Here is a 24745-nt window from a genome sequence, read left to right as displayed (position 1 = left end):
CAACACACAATAGACTACAGTGTCATAAGCACTGTTCATGCTCTATGAGACATTCTATTGAAAATTTTATTTAAAAAAATAATAAAAGGCCTGCAGTGTGCTTGGGGACACAAAAGACTTATTGTCAGGATATCTACAGGATCTCCAACTTAGACAAACAACCTCACCAAAACACATTAATTTGCAGCTCCTAATTATTTTTTAAATGCTATGACAGAATGCTGCATTTTAAACTTTTTAACTAATCTACAGGACAAAAAAAGGTGATATATATGGTCTTAGAAATGAGATAGAGAGCAATGACAGACCATGTTTTATATTCCTCAGGAAAACAAAGAAGATCTGAGCTCTGGGAAAGCCTTTGAATTGGTGCTTATTGGCAGCTGTCCTGGAAAATCCCAACACATTAAGGAACATGTGAGCCCGGACACAGTTAAATTGGTATCATGTTATTTCCAGACCTATCAATTATGTTTCCCAAACTAGAAATCAGTGCATATTATCTGATAATTCCAGCAGCCAATGTGAACCCGTTTGTACCAAAAATAGCTTATGGTCTTATTTTTCTTCAGAGTACTTACTGTTTTTTCAAAAGTCTTATCTAAAAATTTAAATAAACAAAACTGGTAAAGGGAAAGGAGGTAGGGGAGGAGGCTTAAGGAGAGGAGATAGTAGAACACATGTGACATGAAATTAGAGTGGTGGAATACTGGGGACAGGGTGAGACATTAAGAAGAGAAGAGGACAGGGTGAACCAAATCTAAAGATGTATATAAAAGCCATACAGAAACCTATTTATTGTAATCAAAAATATAACTTTTTTAAAAAGTTTGAGGGCTGGAGAGATGGCTCAGCAGTGAAAGGCACTTTCCTGCAAAGCCTGCTGGTCTGGGTTCAATTCCCCAGTACCCACATAAAGCCAGAAAAAAAAGAAAAAAAAGTAGCACATGAGTCTGATGTCCCTTTGCAGTGACAAGAGGTTCTGGGTGCAACCATTCTCTGTATCTCTCTCTGCTTGCAAAGAAATAAATAATTTTTAAAGTTCGACTGTAGTGATATTATATTTGTAATTTTGAGCTTATGGTTATAAGACCACATAATAATATATAAAATCATATAATAATAAAATGGAGAGCCGGGCGTGGTGGCGCACGCCTTTAATCCCAGCACTCGGGAGGCAGAGGTAGGAGGATCTCCGAGAGTTCGAGGCCACCCTGAGACTACATAGTGAATTCCAGGTCAGCCAGAGCCAGAGTGAGACCCTACCTCGAAAAACAAAAAAATAAATAAATAAATAAAATAAAAAATAAAATAAAATGAATAGAACAGCTGTAAATGTAAAAAATAACAAACTTAAAAGATAAGAATAACCTACTCAAAAGTAACACTTTTAGGGCTGGAGAGATGGCTTATTGGTTAAGTGCTTGCCTGTGAAGCCTAAGGACCCCGGTTTGAGGCTCGATTCCCCAGGACCCACCTTAGCCAGATGCACAAGAGGGCGCATGTCTGGAGTTTGTTTGCAGTGGCTGGAGGCCCTGGCGCGCCCATTCCCTCTCTCTCTCTTTCTCTCTCTCCCCCTCTCTCCCTCCCTCTCCCTCCCTCCCTCCCCCTCCCCTCGGCCTCATTCTCTCTCTGTCTGTCCCTCTCACATAAATAAAGAAAAACAGAAAAAAAAATTTTTTTAAAAAGTAACACTTTTAGCAAGTACCAAGCCCTGGTTTGATCCCCAGTACCACAAAACAAAATCAATATTTTAAAAGCATAATTTAACTGAAATATCACAAAATACTGAGAAACTTTCAAGTAATTTAAGAATTATTATTTCCAAAATATTAGGCTAGCTACATTTACTAATATAAGATCATAATTTAGGAACTACCCAGACAATATAAAATACATGAAATAAACTAAATTCAAATTTTTATCTTCCAAAAAATACCTACTATCTCCCATGTTCATCAATTGGAAAAAGTAATACTGTGATGATGGGTAGTCTACCAAAAGCAATACCTAGATTCAACACAAGGTCAATTAAAATTTCATTACCATTCTATATAGAAATTGAAAAATAATCTTAAAATTAACATAGAAGTACAAAAGACACCAGATACCACCTCCCAAAAAAAAACACAACATAGGTTATTGCCAATGCTCTTGGTTGCCCACTAGAACTGGATAGTGAAGACCCTATAGCTGAAGACACCTAACAATCCAGTCACAAGACACTGAGAAACCAAATTAGAAACCTCCTCCCAACCAGTCAGTGGTCAAAGTATTAGACAGTGCTATATAGGCTGCTGGGGAAGAAAAATCATCAACAGCCTCAATTAGTGTCAGACCCTGAAGCCTACACAATACACAAAATGTGACTGGAACTGAGAACCTAGTCAAAAGCCCATGATTTGTTCTATCATAGGTTGTAGAGGGCAAACTACCACTATACTGTGGTTAAATGGGGACAATGTGCCCATCAAATTACCCTAGAAATGTTTACACTTATGTAAACAGATTAGGCCTGTTCACACTTTTGGTTAGAGAAACTTCTTTTTCTAGATGAAGGTATCTACCAGGGAGATCCAAGACTAACTACGGTGGTGAGAAGTGACAGTGTAGTGCTCAGCACTGGACAAGACATCTCTATCACACCCACCAGTGCTCAGGAACAGTGTGGAAGAGATGGTGGAAAGAATACTAGTGTATCTCTATGGAGATAGGTGTGCATACTAAGGAGACTCAAAACTCATCAAAGTGCTGAACACAGAGGCTATTAAGAGCTCAGTGCTAAATGTGACATCTGTATCATCCCCTCTAATGCTCAGGGAACACTGCAAAAGAGGTGGTAGAAACAATATAAAAATCACAATATGGGGAGGGATACTTTGGGGCACTAGCCTTTTGACATATACTGAGTAGTGCATTCATGGCCTCACTGTGGATGGTTATTTCCTCCACAAGACCTACACAATATTTGGCCCATCAACATTATGACAAAGATTGAGCTGGAGAGATGAGGGCACTTGCCTGCAAAGCAAAGGATCCAGGTTCGATTCTCCCAGATGCATAGGTGCATAAGGGGCAAATGTATCTGGAGTTCATTTGCAGTGGCTGGAAGTCCAGGCAGGCCCATTCTCTCTCTCCGCCCCCACCCCTCTGAATCTGCCAATCTCTATCTGACACACACACACTCTCTCTCTCTCTAATAAATAAAAAGTTCAAAAAAAAAAAAAAAACATTATGATACAGATGATGGAGGAGGTAAACAAAGAGTGAGACACCAAACTAGAAGGATTAATTGCAAAGAAGGGATACAATGAATAGTAGTGTGAGGAGGAGGACAAAAGAGGGCAGTGGCAGTGAATAATTATAGAATGTTCATATATTGAAATTCTCAATTTTCAAAAAGACCCCAGATAGCCAAAACTCAGTAAAAAGAATACTGCTGAAAATATCACCACTCTTCATTTGAAATTATACTACAAAGCCATAGGTATAAAAACAGCGTGTTACTGGCATAAAAACAGAAATGTGTATCACTGGACTAGAATACAGCATCCAAGTAAGTACTAAGTCTATGTAACTAGAGCCACCTGTCTTTAACAAATACACACATCAGGAAAAAACTAGAATTTTCAACAAATCATTCTGGGAAAAGTTGATATTTATATTTTAAAGAATGAAGCTAGACCCTTATCTCTCACCAGGTACAAAAAAAAAAATCAATTGATTACAAATGGACCAAGGGCCTCAATTAAGACTAGAAAGCTTAATACAACTAAAAGAATGGAGAACACTTCAAGATGAAGACATAGGAAAGGACTTTCTAAATAGGACCCCAGGAGCCCAGGAAATAAGGCAAATGATATACAGGATCTTATAAAGCTAAAAATCTATTGTACAGCCAAGGAAATTGACAACAGAGTCCAGAAACAACCTACAGAATGAGAAAAAATCCTCTCCAGTTATGTATCTGACAGAAGATTAATATCGAGATTATATAAAGAACTCAAAAGACTAAGTAATAAGCCAAAAGTGGTGGTGTACACCTTTAATCCCAGCACTTGGGAGAAAGAGATAGGAGGATTGCTATGAATTTGATACCAGCCTGAAGCTACAGAATGAGTTCCAGGTCAGCACAGACTACAGTGAGACCCTGCTTGAATTGAAAAAGACAACAACAACAACAAAACTAAGTAATAATAATACAAATAACCCAATCAAAAAAATGGGGAAGAAATGAAATTTGCAAGAAAATGGATGGATCTGGAAAGGATTATACTTAATGAGGTAACCCAGGCCCAGAAAGCCAAACATCACATGTTCTCTCTCATTCGTGGTACTAGCTACAAATGAATGGACTTCTATGTTAGTAGCAGAGGCCAGTAAGCTAGAAAGGGAATATAAAGGGTGGGGGGGGGGGGGGCTTAATAGGATGGTACTGTATATATATATAAGTAGAAAAACAGATTAATGGGGGTGAAAAGGCCTAAGTGAGGTCAGGGGAAGAAACTGAATAAAGGAAAGGTGGAGGGAGGCCTAACCAAAATCTAAGAGACTATAAATAAGTCATATGGAAAACTACTTTTTTGGACAATAGAACACTCAGAAGCCACAGGTTGTTACTAGAAAATTTTCAGTACAGGGATGGGATACTGTGGTGGTTTGATTCAGGTGTCCCCCATAAACTTAGGTGTTCTGAATGCTAGCTCCCCAGCTGATGGAGATTTGGGAATTAACGCCTCCTGGAGGGAGTGTATTGTTGGGGGCGGGCTTAAGGGCTTTATAGCCAGTTTCCCCATGCCAGTGTTTGGCACACCCTACTGTCGCTGTGGTCCATCTTATGTTGGCCAGGGGGTGATGTCCTCCCTCTGCTCATGCCATCATTTTCCCCTGCCATCGTGAAGTTTCCCCTCGAGCCTGTAAGCCAAAATAAATCTCTTTTATCCAGAAGCTACTATTGGTTGGGTGATTTCTAACAGCAATGTGAACCGGACTGCAACAGTAAAGTGGTACCAAGGAGTGGGATTGCTGCTAGACACCTGACAGTGTGGCTTCGGCCTTTTGGAGCTGGTTTTCAAGAGGAATGTGGAAAGAGTTGAAACCTTGGCCTAAGAGATGCTTTGCAGTGCTGTAAGTACAGCTTGATAGTCTATCCTGGTCAGAGCTGAAAGACCTGAAGGCAGTAAGAACTATGGACTGTGAGGTTTGGCTTATGAGGGCGAGAAAGAGCTTTGCTTGGACTGGGCTAGCAGTTTGTGTGAGAAGCTTGCTCTTATGCCCATGTCCTGAGAAGTTGTGCAGGGTTGCTATGCGTAGAAATGAACTGGTGTGTGCAGAGGGATGTGGCACAGAAAGGAAAATCTTTGGGTGAACTGCTGCCCGTTCAGCTGCAACTGAGAGATTACAACCTTTGAGACTGGGCTAGCTGACCTGCACTAGGGCAACAAGAAGAATGTCAACTCTTTTGAAGGTGTCTGAGTGCTCAAGGAGTGTCCTGTTCTTCAAAGTCTGCTTTATTCCCCCCTGGATTAACAAATTGGCACCCTACCTGGTATCGTGGAGTATAAGAAATGCTGGAAAGAGGGTCATTGAGTTTGCAACACGGTCTTGTGTTTTGGAAATGGCCATGGGCAGTGTGAAGCGGGTTTGCTGGTTGCCTGCATAGAGACCCCATGGGGCCATGAGGATGAACCGTGGCTTGCAGTGGAGACCCAGTGGAGTTGCCGGGACCATGAGATGGCTGCCGAGGAGCTGCTGGTCCCCATGAAGTTTTCCAAGACTGGGAGTAGCCTAGCTGGAGGGGCGGAATTGGAATGCCAGAGACTTGTTGCTGGTTAGAATTATCGGACTTGAAGATTTGTCACTGGTTTGAGTTGCTGGACTTGAAGCTACAGAGTTTGATGTTTGTCCTGGTTGTTTTAAATCTTGTATTGGTTGAATGTTTCTTTGCTATGCCCAATGCCATCTTTTGCAGTGTGAATATTTATTCTGTGCCATTATGGGTTTTTTGAGGTTATATTTTGGTATTATGGCTCAGTTAAAAGATCTTAAACTATGGGGATGTATGAACATCATTGAGATTGATAAAAACTATGGGGACTTTTAAAGTCAGACTGAATGCATTGTATTTTACATCATGTATGGATATCAGTTTATGGGGGCCAGGGGTGGAATGTGGTGGTTTGATTCAGGTGTCCCCCATAAACTTAGGTGTTCTGAATGCTAGGTTCCCAGCTGATGGAGATTTGGGAATTAACGCCTCCTGGAGGGAGTGTATTGTTGGGGGCGGGCTTAAGGGCTTTATAGCCAGTTTCCCCATGCCAGTGTTTGGCACACCCTACTGTTGCTGTGGTCCATCTTATGTTGGCCAGGGGGTGATGTCCACCCTCTGCTCATGCCATCGTTTTTCCCTGCCATCGTGAAGTTTCCCCTCGAGCCTGTAAGCCAAAATAGATCTCTTTTTCCCAGAAGCTACTCTTCGTTGGGTGATTTCTAACAGCAATGTGAACCGGACTGAAAGGTTCACATTGCTGGTAGAAATCACACAACGAAGAGCAGCTTCTGGGGAAGAGAGATTTATTTTGGCTTACCGGCTCAAGGGGAAGCTCCACAATGGCAGGGGAAAATGATGGCATGAGCAGAGGGTGTACATCACCCCCTGGCCAACATAAGGTGGACCACAGCAACGGGAGGGTGTGCCAAACACTGGCAAGGGAAAACTAGCTATAACACCCATAAGCCCGCCCCCAACAATACACTCCCTCCAGGAGGCGTTAATTCCCAAATCTCCATCAGCTGGGAACCTAGCATTCAGAACACCTAAGTTTATGGGGGACACCTGAATCAAACCACCACATTCCGCCCCTGACCCCCATAAACTGATATCCATACATGATGTAAAATACAATGCATTCAGTCTGACTTTAAAAGTCCCCATAGTTTTTATCAATCCCAATGATGTTCAAACATCCCCATAGTTCAAGATCTTTTAACTGGGCCATAATACTAAAAAATAACCTCAAAAAAACCATAATGACACAGAATAAATACTCACACTGCAATAGATGGCATTGGGCATAGCAAAAAAACATTCAACCAATACAAGATTTAAAACAACCAAGGCAAACATCCAACTCTGTAGCTTCAAGTCCAGCAACTCCAGCCAGTGACAGATCTTCAAGCCCGATAATTCTAACCAGCAACAAGTCTCTGGCATTCCAATTCCGCCCCTCCAGCTAGGCTACTCACAGTCCTGGGAAACTTCATCAGGGCCAGCAGCTCCTTGGCAGCCATCTCATGGTCCTGGCATCTCTACTGGGTCTCCACTGCAAGCCACGGTTCATCCTCAGGGCCCCACGGGGTCTCTATGCAGGTAACCAGCAAACCCACTTCACAGTGCCATGGCCATTTCCAAAACACAAGACCGTGTTGTAAACTCAATGACCCTCTTTCCAGCATTCCTTATACTCCACAATACCAGGTAGGGTGCCAATTTGTTAATCCAGGGGGGAATAAAGCAGACTTTCAAGAACAGGACACTCCATGAGCACTCAGGCCCCTTCAAAGGAGTCTACATTCTTTCTGTTGCCCCAGCACAGATCAGCTAGCCCAGTCTCAAAGGTTGTAATCTCTCAGTTGCAGCTGAATGGGCAACAGTTCACCCAAAGATTTTACTTTCTGTGCCATATCCCTCTGCTCACACCAGTTCATTTCTACACAAAGCAACCCTGCACAACTTCTCAGGACATAGGCATAAGAGCAAGCTTCTCACACAAACTGCTAGCCCAGACCAGGCAAAGCTCTTTCTCACCCTCATAAGCCGAACCTCATAGCCCATAGTTCTTACTGCCTTCAGGTCTTTCAGCTCTGACCAATCAAGCTGTACTTACAGCACTGCAAGGCACCTCTTAGGCCAAGGTTTCAAATCCTCCCACTTTCCTCTTGAAAATCAGCTCCAAAAGGCCGAAGCCACATAATCAGGTGTCTAGCAGCAACCCCACTCCTGGTACCACTTTACTGTTGCAGTCCAGTTTGCATTGCTGGTAGATATCACCCAACGAAGAGCAGCTTCTGGGAAAAAGAGATTTATTTTGGCTTACAGGCTCAAGGGGAAGCTCCATGATGGCAGGGAAAAACGATGGCATGAGCAGAGGGAGGACATCACCCCTTGGCCAACATAAGGTGGACCACAGCAACGGGAGGGTGTGCCAAACACTGGCAAGGGGAAACTCGCTATACCACCCATAAGCCCACCCCCAAAAATACACTCCCTCCAGGAGGCGTTAATTCCCAAATCTCCATCAGCTGGGAACCTAGCATTCAGAATACCTAATTTTATGGGGGACACCTGAATCAAACCACCACAGATACCTTCCAGTGAGTTGTTGGCTAGGGAGGTCACTGATATTCCCCCCAAAATATTACAGGCCATTGCTGAGGGTCTTGGTTTCCCACCAGGAATACATGGTAAAATCCTACTGCTGAAGACTCCACATACTTGGGCTACAAGGTCACCGAGAAATCCTGCTGCAGCTGAGCTAAAAAGCTCCTCCATATAGACCAAGCTGACAGAAAGCTGAAAAAAGTTATGCTGCATGCAGTTCAACGAGACAAAGAAATCACTAGTGGAGATATTCAATAGTAGAAAGTGCAAACCTTAAATTTGGCCACCCAGGCCAAATGAGCCAATGGGTACAACAGTGGGGGCATGTCTGTTATGGGGGAAAACAACTGCTCTCTAATTGGACTAGAGGCCCATTCCATGGGAGGGAATACATCCCTGACAGTGAAAACCTACAACAGGAGTAGTCATTTCCTAGGGGTGTAACGTCTGCTGGTGTCTGGCTAAATGTATGTATACTATGCTCACCAAACTGCCCAGTAAGCACTTCTCTTAATGTTCATACCCACATATTAATGCTACTCTCACTTTTGGTTAGAGAAGCTTCTCTTTATAGATGGCAGTGACCTTGGGATGACACAGAAGGCACCACAGTGATGACAAGAAGTGACAGAGAAGTGCTCAACACTAAAATATATTTATCACATCTTCCAAGACTGAGAGTCCATTGTGGAAGAGGTGGTGGAAAGAATGTAAGAGCCAAAGGAAGGGTAGGACTCCTTACAACATGCTCCTTCAGACAAAAAATGGCTTGGACATCCATGACCTCATAGTACCTGATACTACCTACACAAAACCATCATAATAGGAGGAAAAGATCATGACATCAAAATAAAAGAGATACTGATTGAGAGGGGGAGGGGATATGATGGAGAATAGAGTTTCAAAGTGGAAATTGAGGGAAGAGAGGGAATTACCATGGGTTACTGTCTACAATTATGGAAGCTGTCAATAAAAAAATAAAAGAAAATGGGGATGGAACTGAACAGTGAGTTTTCAAAAGAAATATAAGTGGTCAATAAATATTTTTTTAAAATGTTCAACACCTTTAGCCATCAGAGAAATAGCTAGCAAAAAATCAAACAGCCAGGCATGTTGCAAGCCTTTAACCCCAGCACTTGGGAGGCAGAGGTAGGAAGACTGCTATGTGTTTGAAGCCAGCCTGGAACTATGGAGTCAGTCTGGGCTAGAGTGAAACCCTACTTCAAAATAACAACAAAAAATATTAAATGGCAACACATGCCATAAAGAGTGTTGAAAGAAACCCTTAGTCACTTTTGATGGAAATGTTAAGGGTATAGCCAATGTAGAAATCAGTGTGGAGGCTTCTCAGAAAGTTAAAAACAGATATACTGCTCCTGGGCATATACTTTAAGGACTCTACCTGCTTATCCACGTTTATTGTTGCTCCATTCACAATACCTAGGAAACAAAATCAACCTAAATGTCCATCAACTGATGAATGAACAATGAAGATGTTATACATACACAGAGTAGAATTTTATTCATCTTTAAAGGAAAATGAAATTATAAAATTTGTAAGAAAACGAATGAACCTGGAAAATATTATACAAAGTGAAGAACCCTGTCTATAGTCCCACCACCCTGAATGTGCCCCATCTCATCTAGGTGGGGGAACCCAGGTACAAAGACAAACATTGAATGTTATCTCTCATATGGAAATCAAAGCTTCAGATTTTTACTTTTGTATGAAAGTTGGAGTAAGGGTCAGTATTAGAAGCCAAGAAGCTAGAAAGGGGCCATGGGGGAGGGGGAGGGGAGAAGAAAGTTTAAGGGGAGGGGATTGCAGATATGGAAGTAGACGCACAGAATACTGGGGGTATAAAAATCTAAAGGGGCAGATCAGGGAAGAGGGATGAAGGAGGAAGTGGTGGAAGTTTAACAAAAACTAAAGATGATATGAAGCTATATTGTAATCTACTTCTTCACTAGCCAATTAAAAATATATTTTTAAAAAGGGGAGGGGGCTGGAGAGATGACTTAACAGTTAAGGCAGTCACTTGCCAGCAAAGCTAAAGGACAAAAGTTCAATTCCCCAGGACTCACATAAGCCAGATGCACAAAGCAGCACATATCTGGAGTTTGTTTGCAGTGGCTAGAGGCCCTGGTGTGCCCATTTTCACTTCATCCTCTGCTTCTTTCTTTCCTTCTCTCTCTCTCTGTCTGTCTCTCTCCCTCTCTCTCTTTCTCTCTCTCTCTCTTTCATAAATAAATATTTTTTTTAAAGAGAGAGTTTGGGCAAAAGTATTCTGTGAAGGTAGATAATGCATCAGAGGCCATAGGTTGTTACAGGAAAACTCCACTGCTGGGACAGGGATGGGCGGGGTAGGAAACCTCACTGTTGAGTTGTTGGTCACGGAAGCCTCCAAAACAATGCAGGCTTCAGCCACTGCTCTTAGTTCCCCACCAGAACTTGAATGTAAGACCATAATGCTTAAGTATGGCAATTTAAGATACCACATGTGGGGACTGCTAGACACTGAGATATAAAGCTGATTCTGAGCTGGAAGCCTCTTCCTTGCTGTCTAGCTGCTGTAGTGGTTGACAGTGCTATACAGACTGCTGGGCAAATAAACTCATCAACAGTCTTAACCAGCAAAGGACACTGCAAATTATAGAACTGGCCAAATAGGCAAGATGAGCCAACCAGTAAAACAGTGGTACAGAGCTGAGGAAGTTCCACAGGAGGGAACTCATGCCTGGTACAGAAAATCTAGTCGAAAGTCTATGGCTTGGAAGGTCAGAGTCCCTAGGGGGAAACAAATACTGTTGTTTGACTAAATGGATATTTGTACCCATCAAACAGCCCTCTAAATACTTGTGTTTATGCCCATTTATTAATTCTCTGCCACTTTTGACCAGAGATGCTTCTTTTTTGCAGGTGGTGGTGACTACTGGAAAGACTCAAATACTTATCAAAGTGCTGAGAAGTGACAGTTAAACACTCAACATCAAAGGAGACATCTCTATCACATCCAGAAAGTCTTAGAGAGCATTGCAGAAAGAATATATGAACCACAGGATGGACAGGAGTGCTTTAGAAGTTTGTATTCTGGATACATGGTAACTGTTGTATTCATGACCTCAAAGCAGCTGTTGTTATCGGCACAATACTAGGTCCTTCAACATATCATCACAGATGTCGAAGAAAAGCGAATATGTCAAATTAAATTAAATTTCAAAATAAAAAGATAGATATCAGAAGAGTAGAAGCACTGGTTAAAGGGAGGAAAACATCCACTGGAAGGGTAAGGAGGAAGGAAGAACAATAGAAAGTGACGGGAGGAGTTTATGAACAAAATACCTTATGTACTTACATAAAAATTGTCAATAAAATATTATTGAAACGCCTTAGAAAATTAAGAGATTCTATATCAATTATAACATAATATTGTAATTTCAATTATTTAATATCATTACCCTTGTAAATAAAAGCATGTAATTCTATACAAGCAAAATAAAGCCACTCCCACTAGTGTACTTCACAGAATGTAAAGTGAAAAGAAAGTCTCAATAGTAAACTATCCATAATTGACCAAATATCCATTATTTACAAAAAGCTCCATAATGCTTTTACCTACTACTTAACTCAAAAAATGAAATTAGACTGTCATTTTAGAAGCATAATATATAAAGTCTAAGTAAGAATAATGTTCTGGAGACAAAGAGCAAAAGGGTTTTTTACTACGCCAAGACTGTATCATCCATTTCATCTAATTTCTTTTTTTTTTTAATTTTTATTTATTTGAGAGCAACAGACAGAGAGAGAAAGAGGCAGATAGAGAGAGAGAAAGAGAGAGAGAGAGAGAGAGAGAATGGGTGCGCCAGGGCTTCCAGCCACTGCAAACGAACTCCAGACGAGTGCGCCCCCTTATGCATCTGGCTAACATGGGTCCTGGGGAATTAAGCCTCAAACTGGGGTACTTAGGCTTCACAGGCAAGCACTTAACCACTAAGCCACCTCTCCAGCCCATTTCATCTAATTTCAAAATTAGAATCAGTATCGTATCTGACTAAAGCTGGAAAAACAATAAATGTATTTCAGGCACATAGCCTACATGTAGTTTTCAGTTCTTTTTTTCAATTACAGTAACACATTTGTCATGGTATAATATATGGTATAACAAGAAAGGTTTAGACACAGGAACCACAGTAAAGCTGTCTAGCCCAACAACAATGACAACATGACTACGTAAAATCTAGAAACAACTGTCAGGAGATTATCCTCAGTACTAAATACTTATGACCTTTATGGGAAAAGCACTAACCTTTCCTGGCCTGCTAATACTGATTGTATTTTTGGATAAGTCATTAAATTTCTAGGAGCCTAGTCCCTCATTTGCAAACTTTTAGAACTGGACAAAGACTCTAAAAAGCACCTGATCATTGCTTCTCAAATTATTCAGTGCAAATTCTTGAACCAATAATGCAGAATGTGTGGAATTCACAAACTCCATGTTCATCAAGCATCATAAGTGACAAATACACAGACAGTCCTCAATGCATTTGAGAAACACTAACACAGTGATCTCTGATGCCCCTAACAGGATACAAATAATATAGCCAGTCTCAGCAACAAGCTTATAAGGATTCAGGATCTAGCATAGAATGTAGGCAGAGCACATACTAAACTAATATGTATAGGGGGAAGGAAAGAGGTGAAAGAAGCAAGTAAACACAGAACAGAAGGAGGGAGGAGGCTTGCTAATATTTGAAAACTATTTATAGCTAAGAAATATAAAACAACATATGACATCTGTCTGAATTTAAGAAACAAAGACACTAAACCATTCTTATTTTCATCTTGTACTGAACTGCAAAGTACCACAAAGGTAAAGTAGGAAGTAATACACAGAATCCAAAAAAAATTTATCACATACTAGATATACATGATGGAAAATTACTGGATGATGAAAACTTAGTGAATGTCTTCCCCAGGTAGAAAAGAAAAAATAATTTTCAGACAGGGACTTGGAATTGAGATTAAAGTTTGAACATACTGGTATTCATATGCTGCATACATTTCATTTGGGATAATATATGCATTCAAAAATTATTGACAATATTAACTTCTGTCCAGTTTTTTGCAGTTTCCCATTCACTTACATTATAATTTTTGAGATGTTTTATCTTCACTTCAGATGATCTTCAAATGTCAATGGCTCTTAACACATTAACTGTAAATAAACACAAAGGAACTTAGGGGGGATTCAGATATTTAATGAACTTTAATGAAGAGTCAAGTATTCTAAATTATTGTGTAAAGCCTGTGGGTACAAGGAAGGGGGGGCTTTACTTGCTTCATAGATTGTGTGACTTTCAAAATGTAAATATATTCTTTTAAATGAAAATTATACTATTATCAGGCACCCGGCTTCCTGTCTGAAGAAAAATTTGTTCAAAGCTCAAGAAAATTTTCTACAGATATAGACACTCATATAGTCAATGAATTTTTATCCTTGTCCTCAAAGGCAACACATCACCCAATTCTGCCCACAAACTATCCTGACACTGCAAAGCTCTAGCCTGGTCCTTAGTTCCTTGTGGTACAAAGACTCCAAAGTTAAGACTTGGACTCAGGTAGCAAGCAAACTATTTTAACCTTCAAATTTCCTAATTATGAAAATGGGAAAACTAATACTATCTGCCTTATAGTTATGAAGGTCATATGAGAAGAGCACAGGAGTGATTGAGCGCCATGCCAAGCAGACAATAAATACACAACAGAAATTAAATGCTATTATTTATATTCTGTTGTATTTATTTTATTAATTACTATGACTACTATCACATCAAAAGTAAGGCTTCCCTTAGGAGTTTCAATTTTAGGTAATACCTTTGATGTAATGGAAGAATGTTTTCAAATATTAGTAAAAGGAAACATGTATACCATACAACAAATTATTTTTGAGCTTTGCAAGAATGTTGGCTCAGTTCAAGAAAATCACAGCTTATAGTCACTGACCCATCATGACACAGTTATTTTCCCTTTTATTTATTCACAAACCCCTCATAAAACTCTACCTGAAAAACTGATCAACTGCTTCTATCAGGAAAGGCAATTTTATGGGCTGAGGAGATGGCTCAGCAGGTAAAGGTGGTTATCTGCAAAGCTTGAAGGCTGGGTTCTATTCCCCAGTAGCCACATAAAGCCAGATGTACAAAGTGGTACATGCATCAGGAGTTCATTTGAAGCAGCAAAAGACCCTGGTGTGCCCACTTTCTCTTCTCTTCTCTCTTTCCCCACAAATAAATATTAAAAAAAAAAAAAAACAAAGAAAGAGGGCTAGAGAGATGACTTAGCGATTGCTTGCCTATGAAACCTAAGAACCCATGTTCAATGTCTCTTCAGATTCCACATAAGCCAGATACACAAAAGTGAGGCAAGCACAAGGTTGCAAATGTGCACTAGGTGGTACAAGTGTCTGGAGTTCAATCACAGTCACTAAGACCCTGATGCCCAATCCCCTCTCCCCCTCTCGCTCTTGCTATCAAAAGAGAGAAAAGAGAAGAGAAAGGAAAGGGGAAAGGGAGAGGGAGAGGGAAAGTGAAGCAGAAAGAGAAAGAAAAAGAAGGAGGGAAGCAGAAACAAGAAAGAGAGAGGGAGGGAGGGAGACAAACAGGCAGACAATTTGGGGGCAAAGGGATATGGATATATTTGTGAATTGTCCCTGTGGAATCCCATAAGCCAGATGAATAACTGTCTTATCAATCCAGAGGAGACTACCTACTCACTCTTAAACAACTAAACTTATTTTTGAAACTACCTTCTTAAAATATTTCTCTTTTTCAGATGGATGTTGAACCTAAGGAGACAGCCATCCCATCATAACTCAAAAGGGCCCCGGCTGAAACTAAGAAAAATTGGCGAAATGAGCAAGAGTGCTGTTTACCTGATGAACCAGATACCAGCATAAGGGGGAAGGAGATCAACACAGAGAAAAATCAACTCCTACCAAATCAGAGAACGAGAGCCCCAGGCCCCCAACACCTCATCACTGAAGCAGACCAAAAATGAACCCAATGTGGCTCAGGGAAATTTTGTGGAAGAAGGGGTGGAAAGAGTGTCAGAGCCTCATGTTGCCTCATGATATGCAGAGACATTTATCTTACCCATAACTGTGGGCTAACTCCACAATGCATGACCCATATACATCAACGAGGAGGGGCCACGGGGAAGGGGGTAGGTCATGGATGAGCCTAATAATGGTACCAAACTGACTGTATTTGCTGAATACAAAACTAATTAATAAAAAATATATTTATATTTAAGTTAGGTGACATAAAGATGCTTATCACACTGATTTCTCTTGATTTTCAATATTTTTTAAGTCAAGGATATAAACAGACAGAATACTGGCAAATGTATTCGTAAACTAACATGGCCGACAGCTGCCAGTTTTATTTCCCATCTGGAGACCACACACTTAAAATTGAAACAAGGGAAAAAAGAACCTAAGTAGAACCTTCTGCAAAGTCCTAGAAGATAAAATGCAGAGACATATGCTTGAGAAATGGATACCAAACAGGAGAGGAGTAAAATAAGTAGCCCATTACCAACACCATTTTACCAGTATAATCCTTTTAGCAATTCAAATGAAACAAAAATAAAATAGCACAGGTGATTGTTCTTTGATTTCCATTTGCCTATCTCTTAATGATCTAGCAATTACTAAATATGACACTTTCATTTTATAGTCTCAGATTATGATTATAAAAATCATGCCAAGAGAATACATAAAGAAGTACAGTTCAATTCAGAAATGAAAAATACTATAATAGATTACTTCTTTCAGTCTATTTTCTATAGTGATCACTGCATTTGCAAATCAAATAGTAAGTGTCTAGCACAACTGGTACCCTTGCTTTTAAATGATTCACTAGTATATTATCATAAGAGAAGCTGACAGCTGTCTTCAATGCACGTTCTCTCCTATTCCTAAAGTGACAAAATGTCCAATTGTTAGCTTAGCATCGGCCTTAGAGAAGGGACTACATTTCCTACTCTCCCTTGTAACTAGCATGACCATAGGACTATGTGATAGCCTACTGGATAATAATAATTTTAAAACCTGTGGTGGCCAAAAAAGTATCCCTTAAATAAAAGAGGACCTGTGCTCCTCTCTTCTTCCTAAAGAAGCAAGGTGGGTGTGTCAGGTAACCTTGTAACATAAAACACGTAAAAATCTGTGTTCATAACTCAAATGCACCATATCAGATCTGCACTGAGTATGTCTGGGGGGAAAAATGCATTCTTTGTTTTAAATCATTGCTGACCTACATTTTCTATTATACTCTGACATATCTAAATCTTAACTTCAGGGGCAAGACATGGAACTCAGTGGCAAAGCATTTGCCTAGCATGCCTTGAGGCCTGAGTTTCATCCCCATCACTGCAAAAACAAATAATACATAATTAAGATATTAATAAAAAATAAAATAAAACCTAAAAAAGAAGAATTTTCCCAAAAAAAAATCCGTAACTTTTGGAGATTTATGTTAGAACACATTTTAAAGTTCATTTTTATTATACTTAAGACATAGTACCTGCCACTAATTAATCTACACTGAAAAGTATTTATAGAGCCCAGGAATTTTTCCCATCAAGTAGGATTCTATGAAAGAACAAAATTGTATCATGTGTCCCAAGTACTGGACAAAGGAATTATGAATGGTCTACAATATTCTACAGGGAAAACAACATTGGTCTATAGAGATGACAGCATACACACAATCACATTATGAGGCTTAAACACAATTAGTGTTTTTAATAAAGATAAAGAAACGAGAACTGAAGGTATTAATTTCATTTAGAGGGTATCTTCCATACTCCAATTTAAGGTTACTTGTACCAATCTTACCTTTTTTTAAGAGTTCCTATGAACCTGACTTCCTGTGCAAATGAGTCTTATAAAGTCATTTCCTACCCTTAATTACCACATTTTAGAGTTCTTAATCCTAGCTAACTTAACTAAATTTTGACAGACAGATATCCAAAGCCATTATCCTTAAAAATGGAAAATATTCCACACTACAATCTGGACATTTTTCATTCCCAAAATCATGGGCCATCTTTGGCCCTGACGGTTTTCAGTACAACAGCCTTCTAAAATAAATGTGCTCCTTTCTGAACACCTGTATCCAAGTTGTCTTCCTGAGGACACAATCCACATTTAATTGTGCAGTTTGTTGGCCTCCTAGAATTTCCCCATGACAATACTTTTTATAAATGCTGCTATAATCGGTAATGTATCTGAATAGGAACCTTTTTTAAAAAACAGCTAAAACTTGAACTTTTCATTTGTATTACTCATGGCCAGAAAACAACACATAAATTCCTTTTAAAGATTAAATAAATTGACAAGTGATGACTTTTCCCTTACACTCAGTGAACAATGTTTACAAAAAGACACTCTTAAGTACCAGTTCACAGTAGCTCTAACAGAAACCCTCATTCAGTCTGTCTCAACCAATGTTGCTGACATCAAGAGGTGTCAATTAGCAGAAATTCCAAGGCAGTGTTTCTCAAGCTTCAGCAAGCAGCAGGACCACAAAATTGATCACCATACCCAGAGTTTGGGGAAGTTTATTTTGCTGTTTTGTTTTGTTTTGTTTTACTGAGGTAGGGTCTCTACTATAGCCAAGGCTGACCTGGAACTCAGTCTGTAGTCCCAAACTGGCCTCTTAAGCCCATAGAGATCCTTCTACTTCTGCCTCCTGAGTGTTGGTATTAAAGACATGGGCCAACACACCTGGCATACCGAGGGTCCATGAATTTGCATTTTTAACAAATTCTTAAGGGATGGTGGTGGTGTTAGTATGAGGATCATACTGTGGGAACTACTGATCTATACTCACAGAAAATTATTGATAACATATGCAACAAAGAAAAAGCATACAGGACACAATCTCAGCTTCAGTATTAACTTGCATTATTATACTTTGAAGTAGTAGTACTCTTTTCTAAAAATCTAGGTAATTATTGATTAAACTTTTAATAGTATGTCTCATTAAAGTTCTTTTAGGACCCAGGAACAATAAAATCCAAAATGAGTAACATTACTAATACCATTGGTGTCTGGCTCAAAGCATTTGTAACAATAATCTGACAGCTTCACCTTGACCACCAGCTACAGTTTCTAACAATGATCCAGGCCAGGGCCCCAGAAGATAAGCCAGGAGTCACAAAGGGGATGTGCAGAAAGTGTTTATTTACCAATCAACACCACATAGTACTAGTTTCAAGGATGGTAGATAACAAGTATAACTGATACAAAACTATCTGAATATTGTATAAAGAACATATTTTTCTTTATCACCAAGGACATCAGACCTATTGTATCTACACAGCAAAATCAGATACAACAGAAACTCTGAAATGACTACATACATATATCAAATCCAATTGGAAACCACAGATTCCTAAACAATCTTTCATCCAACTTCAATAGTGTCATTTTCATTGCATTCTTCCTCCTTTTCAGAAAGACTAAATATTCATCAATTAATACATTTAAACTTAATACATCATATTGCAATGATTTCATATCATAATAGAAGCATTCTAAAAACATTCAAGATGAATATATAACCAGTTATAAACTGGAAGATTTTGTTGAACTTAAAAGATTGTTATATAGTTTCCATTCTCTAACAAACAAAGTACTCATAATTTTTAAGCAAATAATTTCTTTGTAGCAATACACTGTGAAAAAAACTGTGACCCATTAAACAGTATTATTAAATAATATGTTGTTAAACATGAAAACAAGCCACCATATCTTTAATGCCAGCACTCACTCAGAGGCAGAGATAGAAGGATTGTCTTTAAGTTCAAGGCCACTAGGAAACTACTTAATAAATTCCAGGTTAGCTTGGGCTACAGTGAGACAATACTTCAAATTATTTAAAAAAAAAAAAACAAAAAACACAAACCATGAAAACAAAACTGAGCTACTGTAGCCAAACATCAAGCTTTGCTTGCCACACAGTAACAAAAGTAAAAATTTAAACAATCTAGACAGACACAACATAGCTATTAGAGCAATCATATTCCATTACGCCTGAATATTAGAATTATCTGTGATTTTCCAAGGATCTATAATGAAGCTGATATTGCTGTTTATTATACACAGGCCACAATGAAGCATGCCTTTAATCCCAGTAATTTTGGGAGGCAGAGGTAGGACTGCCATGAATTCAAGGCCAACCTGGGACTACAGAGTGCATGCCAGATGTTAGTCTTGGCTAGAGTGAGACCCTTTAAAAAAAAAAAAAAAACCAGGCCACAAGCAGGAATGATGCTAATGAAATAAAAGATACAATGAGAACCAGGCATAGTGGCACACACCTTTAATCCCAGCACTGGGGAGGCAGAAGTAGGAGTATCGTTGTGAGTTCAAGGCTACCCTGAGACTACATAGTGAATTCCAGGTCAGCCTGGGCTAGAGTAAGACCCTACCTCAAACAAACAAACAAACAAAAAGATACAATAAAAACAGAAAGTCATATATTTTACATATTACTAAGAAAGCTAATTCTTTGTAGTTGTCTTAATCTTTTCAAATTCATGTCAGTAAATAATTGTTAACAAAATATTCAATTAATACATAAACTTTAAACTTGCTAGGTTTTCTCTTTTTTCCAAGATGTGTGAATGTAGCATAGTAAGGTGTGTTAGTTTTGGTTTGGTGCTGTTTTAATGTCTTGCTAAGTAGTTCATGAAGGCTTTAAAATCACTATGTAGCCCAGGTTAGCCTCAAACTTGTTATCCTCCTGCCTCAGTTTCCCTGAGTGCTAGGATCATGGGCATGTTTTACCACTTCTACTTTGGTATACACACACACATACATATACATATGTATGTATATGTATATGTATGTATATATGTACATATATACACACACACACACAAATTTTGCTTTATTTATTTGAGAGAGAAAAAGAGAGTGTTTGTATGCGGGTGTGTCAGGGCCTTTTGCCACTGACAACAAACTCCAGATATATGCATCACTTTGTACTTTTGGCTTTACATGAGTACTGGGTAATCGACTGAAACTGGCAGGCTTTGAAAGCAAACATCTTTAACCACGGAGCCATCTCTCTACATCTCAAAGTGGTTTGTTTGTTTTTTTGGTTTTTCAAGGTAAAATCTCACTCTAGCCCAAGCTGACCTGGAATTCACTATGTAGTGTCAGGGAAGCCATGAACTCATGGTGATCCTCCCATCTCTGCCTCCCGAGTTCTGGGTTTAAAGGCATGCACCACACCCAGCTTGCTTGCTTCCTTCCTTCCTTCCTTTTTTTTTTTTTTTTGGAGGTAGGGTCTCACTCTAGCTCAGGCTGACCTGGAATTCACTATATGTAGTTTCAGGGTGGCCTCGAACTCTAGGCAATCCTACCTCTGCCTCCCGAGTGCTAGGATTAAAGGCGTGTGCCACCATGCCCAGCTTTTCATATTGGTTTTTGACAAGAGCAAATATTTTATGTTATTTCAAAGATCCAAAAACATTGTAAATAGTAAATACACTGATAAAATTGCATTCATCTTAAGTATTGCCACTAAGATTTTAAAAAAGTGACAGGATTTTATTTATTTTTTTATTTCTTTCTTTATTTGAGAGCGTCAGACAGAGAGAGAAAGATGCCAATAGATTGAGAATGGGCACACCAGGGCCTCTAGCCACTGCAAAGGACCTCCAGATCTGTGTGCCCCTTGTTCATCTGGCTAATGTGGGTCCTGGGGAATCAAGCCTCGAACCGGGGTCCTTAGGCTTGACAGGCAAGTGCGTAACCGCTAAGCCATATCTTCAGCCCAAGTGACAGGATTTTAGAGCTCAAAGAGACCTTACAGATTTTTCTAGCTCAAGTGCCTTAATTTAAAGAATGGTAGAAGTGCAGACTAAAAAGATTATATGATACAGGAAAAGTGGATGAGTTTAGCATAGGATCCTAGTGACTTCTAGGACTTCCTTGCTAACACACTTGCTGTCTCCTGTTGTTCTAACATTTCCCTTGAATATGAGTGCTGGCTGCTTCATTTGTTTCATTTATATTCTATTCTGAACCATACTTGTCATTTGTAACTATGCCATAAAATTATAATCTTCCAACTGAGCATGGTGGTGAATGTCTTTAATCCCCGGGAGGCAGAGGTAGAAGGACTGCTGAGAGTTCCAGGTCAACCTGGGCTACAGTGAGACCCTACCTTAGAAAAAAAGAAAATGTATGTGTGTGTGTGTATAATTTCACCTTGTTTTGTGAAGGATTTTACAGCTAAAAATGTGAACTCTCAACTTCCTAAATTTCACAGTAATAAAAAATACTTCAAAAATGTACAATATACATGACAGAAAGCAAAAAAAGAATTATTTCCTGAAAATTCAACATAGAAATTCAAAATACGAACTGAGCATATAATATGCAGGGTCTATGTTAAATGCTAGTATATGAAGATGATTAGGATGTGGTTCTTGTCTTCAAGTAACTTACAGCGTGGTAGACAATACAACTGACTTAATCACTGTAGTTTGTTAAGGACTAAAAAGAAAACAACAAAGGTAAGCAAGAACCAATAGGTAAATATGGGGTAAGAATCTAATATAGAATGATGATATCAGTCAATGATATAGTGGACATTAGAAACAAACTACCAGCAGTACCACCCTGACATAGGAAGCTCAAATAAGTAAGCCAGCAACTTCAACTTATTGAAGGGAAAAATACAATCTCTGTGCTCTGCCCTAATCGTTTAGTATCTGTAAGATCCTGAATTCACTGCGACTGTATAATAATACATACTATTTCTTAGTAAAATCAAAGAACAAGAATGCACCCAAAAGACATGTTAATATACACAACATCACTTTGCAAAGACAAAAATCTTCCTCAAAATGATAAAATTCCAAATCCACCTAAGGGAGAAATAGCAATCCCGAAAACTAAGCCAAGAAAACATTAGTATTCATTTCGCTTTCTTAACCCAATCAGTGATGATAAAAACTACCCAGATTCTTGACACTAAATTTCGGGTGGAATACTAAAAAAAAAAAAAAAAGAGGACATTTCTATTTAAAGTGTATAGAGAGAAAAATCAGACTGCAGAGGAAAGCGTGAATCAAGTGATGAAGAAAGTTTGCCAAGAACCTAACAGGGCAAATACATTAAAAAGGATGGAAAGACACTGAAGGAGAGTAGTAAGGAGAGAAAAGCAGGAAATGAAACGACCGGGGAGGAGTGGGCTGACCAAAAAGAATACGGATTTGAGAGGGAGTGAAAGACAACTCGGTTACGAACTGGGTCAACCTAGCCGGCTGAACCAGGAGCTAGGGTAAGAAAGGTGGAAGCAACGGGAAACAGCGCGTCGGAGCCCCCTTTTCCGCCCGCTGCACGCCGCACAGGAGGCAGCGGGGATACCCGCGCCCGGCGTCTGGCTCCAGCGCGGCCTGAGCGCCAGGCCTCTCCTTGCCCGCGGCGGCCGGGATACGAGACCGCGTACCTGGACAGCGAGTCGGCGCTGGGCGGCCGTGCGGCCGCGGGCTGCGCGCCGAGACTCTCGCAGCTCGAGCTCTTCTCCATGGCGCGGCTGGGCAGCGGGGGTGATAGGCCGACCAGCCTTCCGTGGCTGCGGTCGCGGGAGGCGGAGCGCGCGGGGCCGCAGCCACCGTCAGGCCAGCGCCGGCCCAAGAGCGAGACCGGAAGCGGCCATGTTCCCCCACACTGCACCGCGCCGGGGACTGCCGGGAGCGGAGACCCCCGCCCGCGCGCCCCTGCGGTGCCGCGCATGCGCCCTGCTTCCCGCCTGTCCTGCGGGCTTCGGACGGGAAAGGCTGCCTTGGAGCCTGGCAGGGCGCGAAAACGTTCCACACACAAGAGGGAAAGCGACCCAGGGCTAAGACTTGAAGATTGTAGATGTCCAAGATAAGGCGCACACATGGATCTAAGGGCTTGCGGGAGCTATTGGGTCAGGAATGCACATGCAAGGAAAATGAGAAGGTAGAGGATTTAGATGCTTGGGTAGGCTGTGGCATGCAGGGGCAGAAGGATCTTCGGAGAGTCAGGGAAAGTGGAACATACAGGTGCTCAAAGGATGAGGTGACTACAGATGAGGTGGTGAAAGGTTCTTCATACATGGAGTAAGAATGGATTGTGTGGGCTGGAGAGATGGCTTAGCGGTTAAGCGCTTGCCTGTGAAGCCTAAAGGTCCCCGGTTCGAGGCTCGGTTCCCCAGGTCCCACGTTAGCCAGATGCACAAGGGGGCGCACGCGTCTGGAGTTCGTTTGCAAAGGCTGGAAGCCCTGGCGCGCCCATTCGCTCTCTCTCCCTCTATCTGTCTTTCTTTCTGTGTCTGTAGCTCTCAAATAAATAAATAAAACATTTTTTAAAAAAAGAATGGATTATGTAAAGGTTTCTACAGAGCCAGGTACAGATAAATGCAAATCCAATACTGCCATTTACCTGTCTTGCAAGTCCACAGCTTTGATTATCATTAGCTTCCTTATCTGTAAAATAAATAAGTAAATAATAAGGAAAATATTAGCTTCACAGATTAGATGAGTTGATAAGTGAAAATGTTTAAAACAAACTTTGGTGCATACAAAACACTCAAGCATTCACCATAAGTACTACTACCTACTTCATAAAATGTTAGGATAGGATGGACTATTATATAAAAACAGTCTTAATAAATTCAATTAAGTTACTGTTATGAGAGGAAGCTTTAAGACACCTGACAGACAAGTGTTCAGTAGGGCTGGGGTGGTGGCACACACTTTTAAGCTGAGATAGGAGGATCACTGTGAGTTTGAGGCCAGCCTGAGAGAATTTCAGGTCAGCCTGGGATAGAGTGAGACACTACCTCAAAAAAAAAAAAAAAAAAAAAACAGACAAACAAAAGTATTTAGTAGGGAAAAGGTGGGGGAGAGACTAAAAATTCCATTGCCATTCCACCTCTGATCAGCATTGTACAAAGGTCACTAGAAAAGTGGTTGAAACTTTTGGAGATATAGTGACACATTGTATGGCTCTATATCACTTGGGAGGAAAATCAGTTTGACCATTGCCTGTAGGAAGAAGTATTACAGAGAAAATTGGTAAATGCACAAAATGAATGATAAGCATAAAGTGCTGGATACAATGGTTTCAAATAGAGGACAAACTTGCCTATTTCATGTCCTTTCAAATTCACACTGCAAAGCAGGAAGGGAGCGTGGAGAGATAGAAATGTTGATAAGGGAACAGGAGCTGGGTAAAAGGGAAATGTTACTGCCAGTAATTTTCTGTTACAGAGGACAAAGGAAGGACATAGAAGGAGTAGCATGAAGGAATT

At 40.2% G+C, this 24745-nt stretch overlaps 1 protein-coding gene across 4 annotated transcripts in view; it reads right to left on the bottom strand.

The window, feature by feature from the left end:
* Window positions 1-23101, bottom strand: part of Mtmr2 (myotubularin related protein 2) — an 82049-nt gene extending 58948 nt beyond the window's left edge. For 2 of the 4 annotated variants that reach the window (XM_045145428.1, XM_045145430.1), the window contains exons 1-2: window positions 22916-23048; window positions 13526-13596 (exon numbers count right to left, since the gene is read on the bottom strand). Coding sequence is in view for 2 of the 4 variants with exons in the window: in XM_045145427.1 (XP_045001362.1) it covers window positions 22916-22995 (80 nt within the window). In the remaining 2 variants the exon portion in view is untranslated. Of the gene's footprint in view, window positions 1-13525; window positions 13597-22915 lie in introns of all 4 variants that reach the window. The other 2 variants (XM_045145427.1, XM_004661919.3) reach the window with 2 other exon arrangements.
* Window positions 23102-24745: the final 1644 nt, after the last annotated feature.

Source organism: Jaculus jaculus, chromosome 3, assembly GCF_020740685.1.
Source record: "Jaculus jaculus isolate mJacJac1 chromosome 3, mJacJac1.mat.Y.cur, whole genome shotgun sequence".
NCBI classification, from domain to species: domain Eukaryota; kingdom Metazoa; phylum Chordata; class Mammalia; order Rodentia; family Dipodidae; genus Jaculus; species Jaculus jaculus.
The sequence above is the reverse complement of the archived record's forward strand: the minus strand, read 5'-3'. Positions and strand labels throughout refer to the sequence as shown.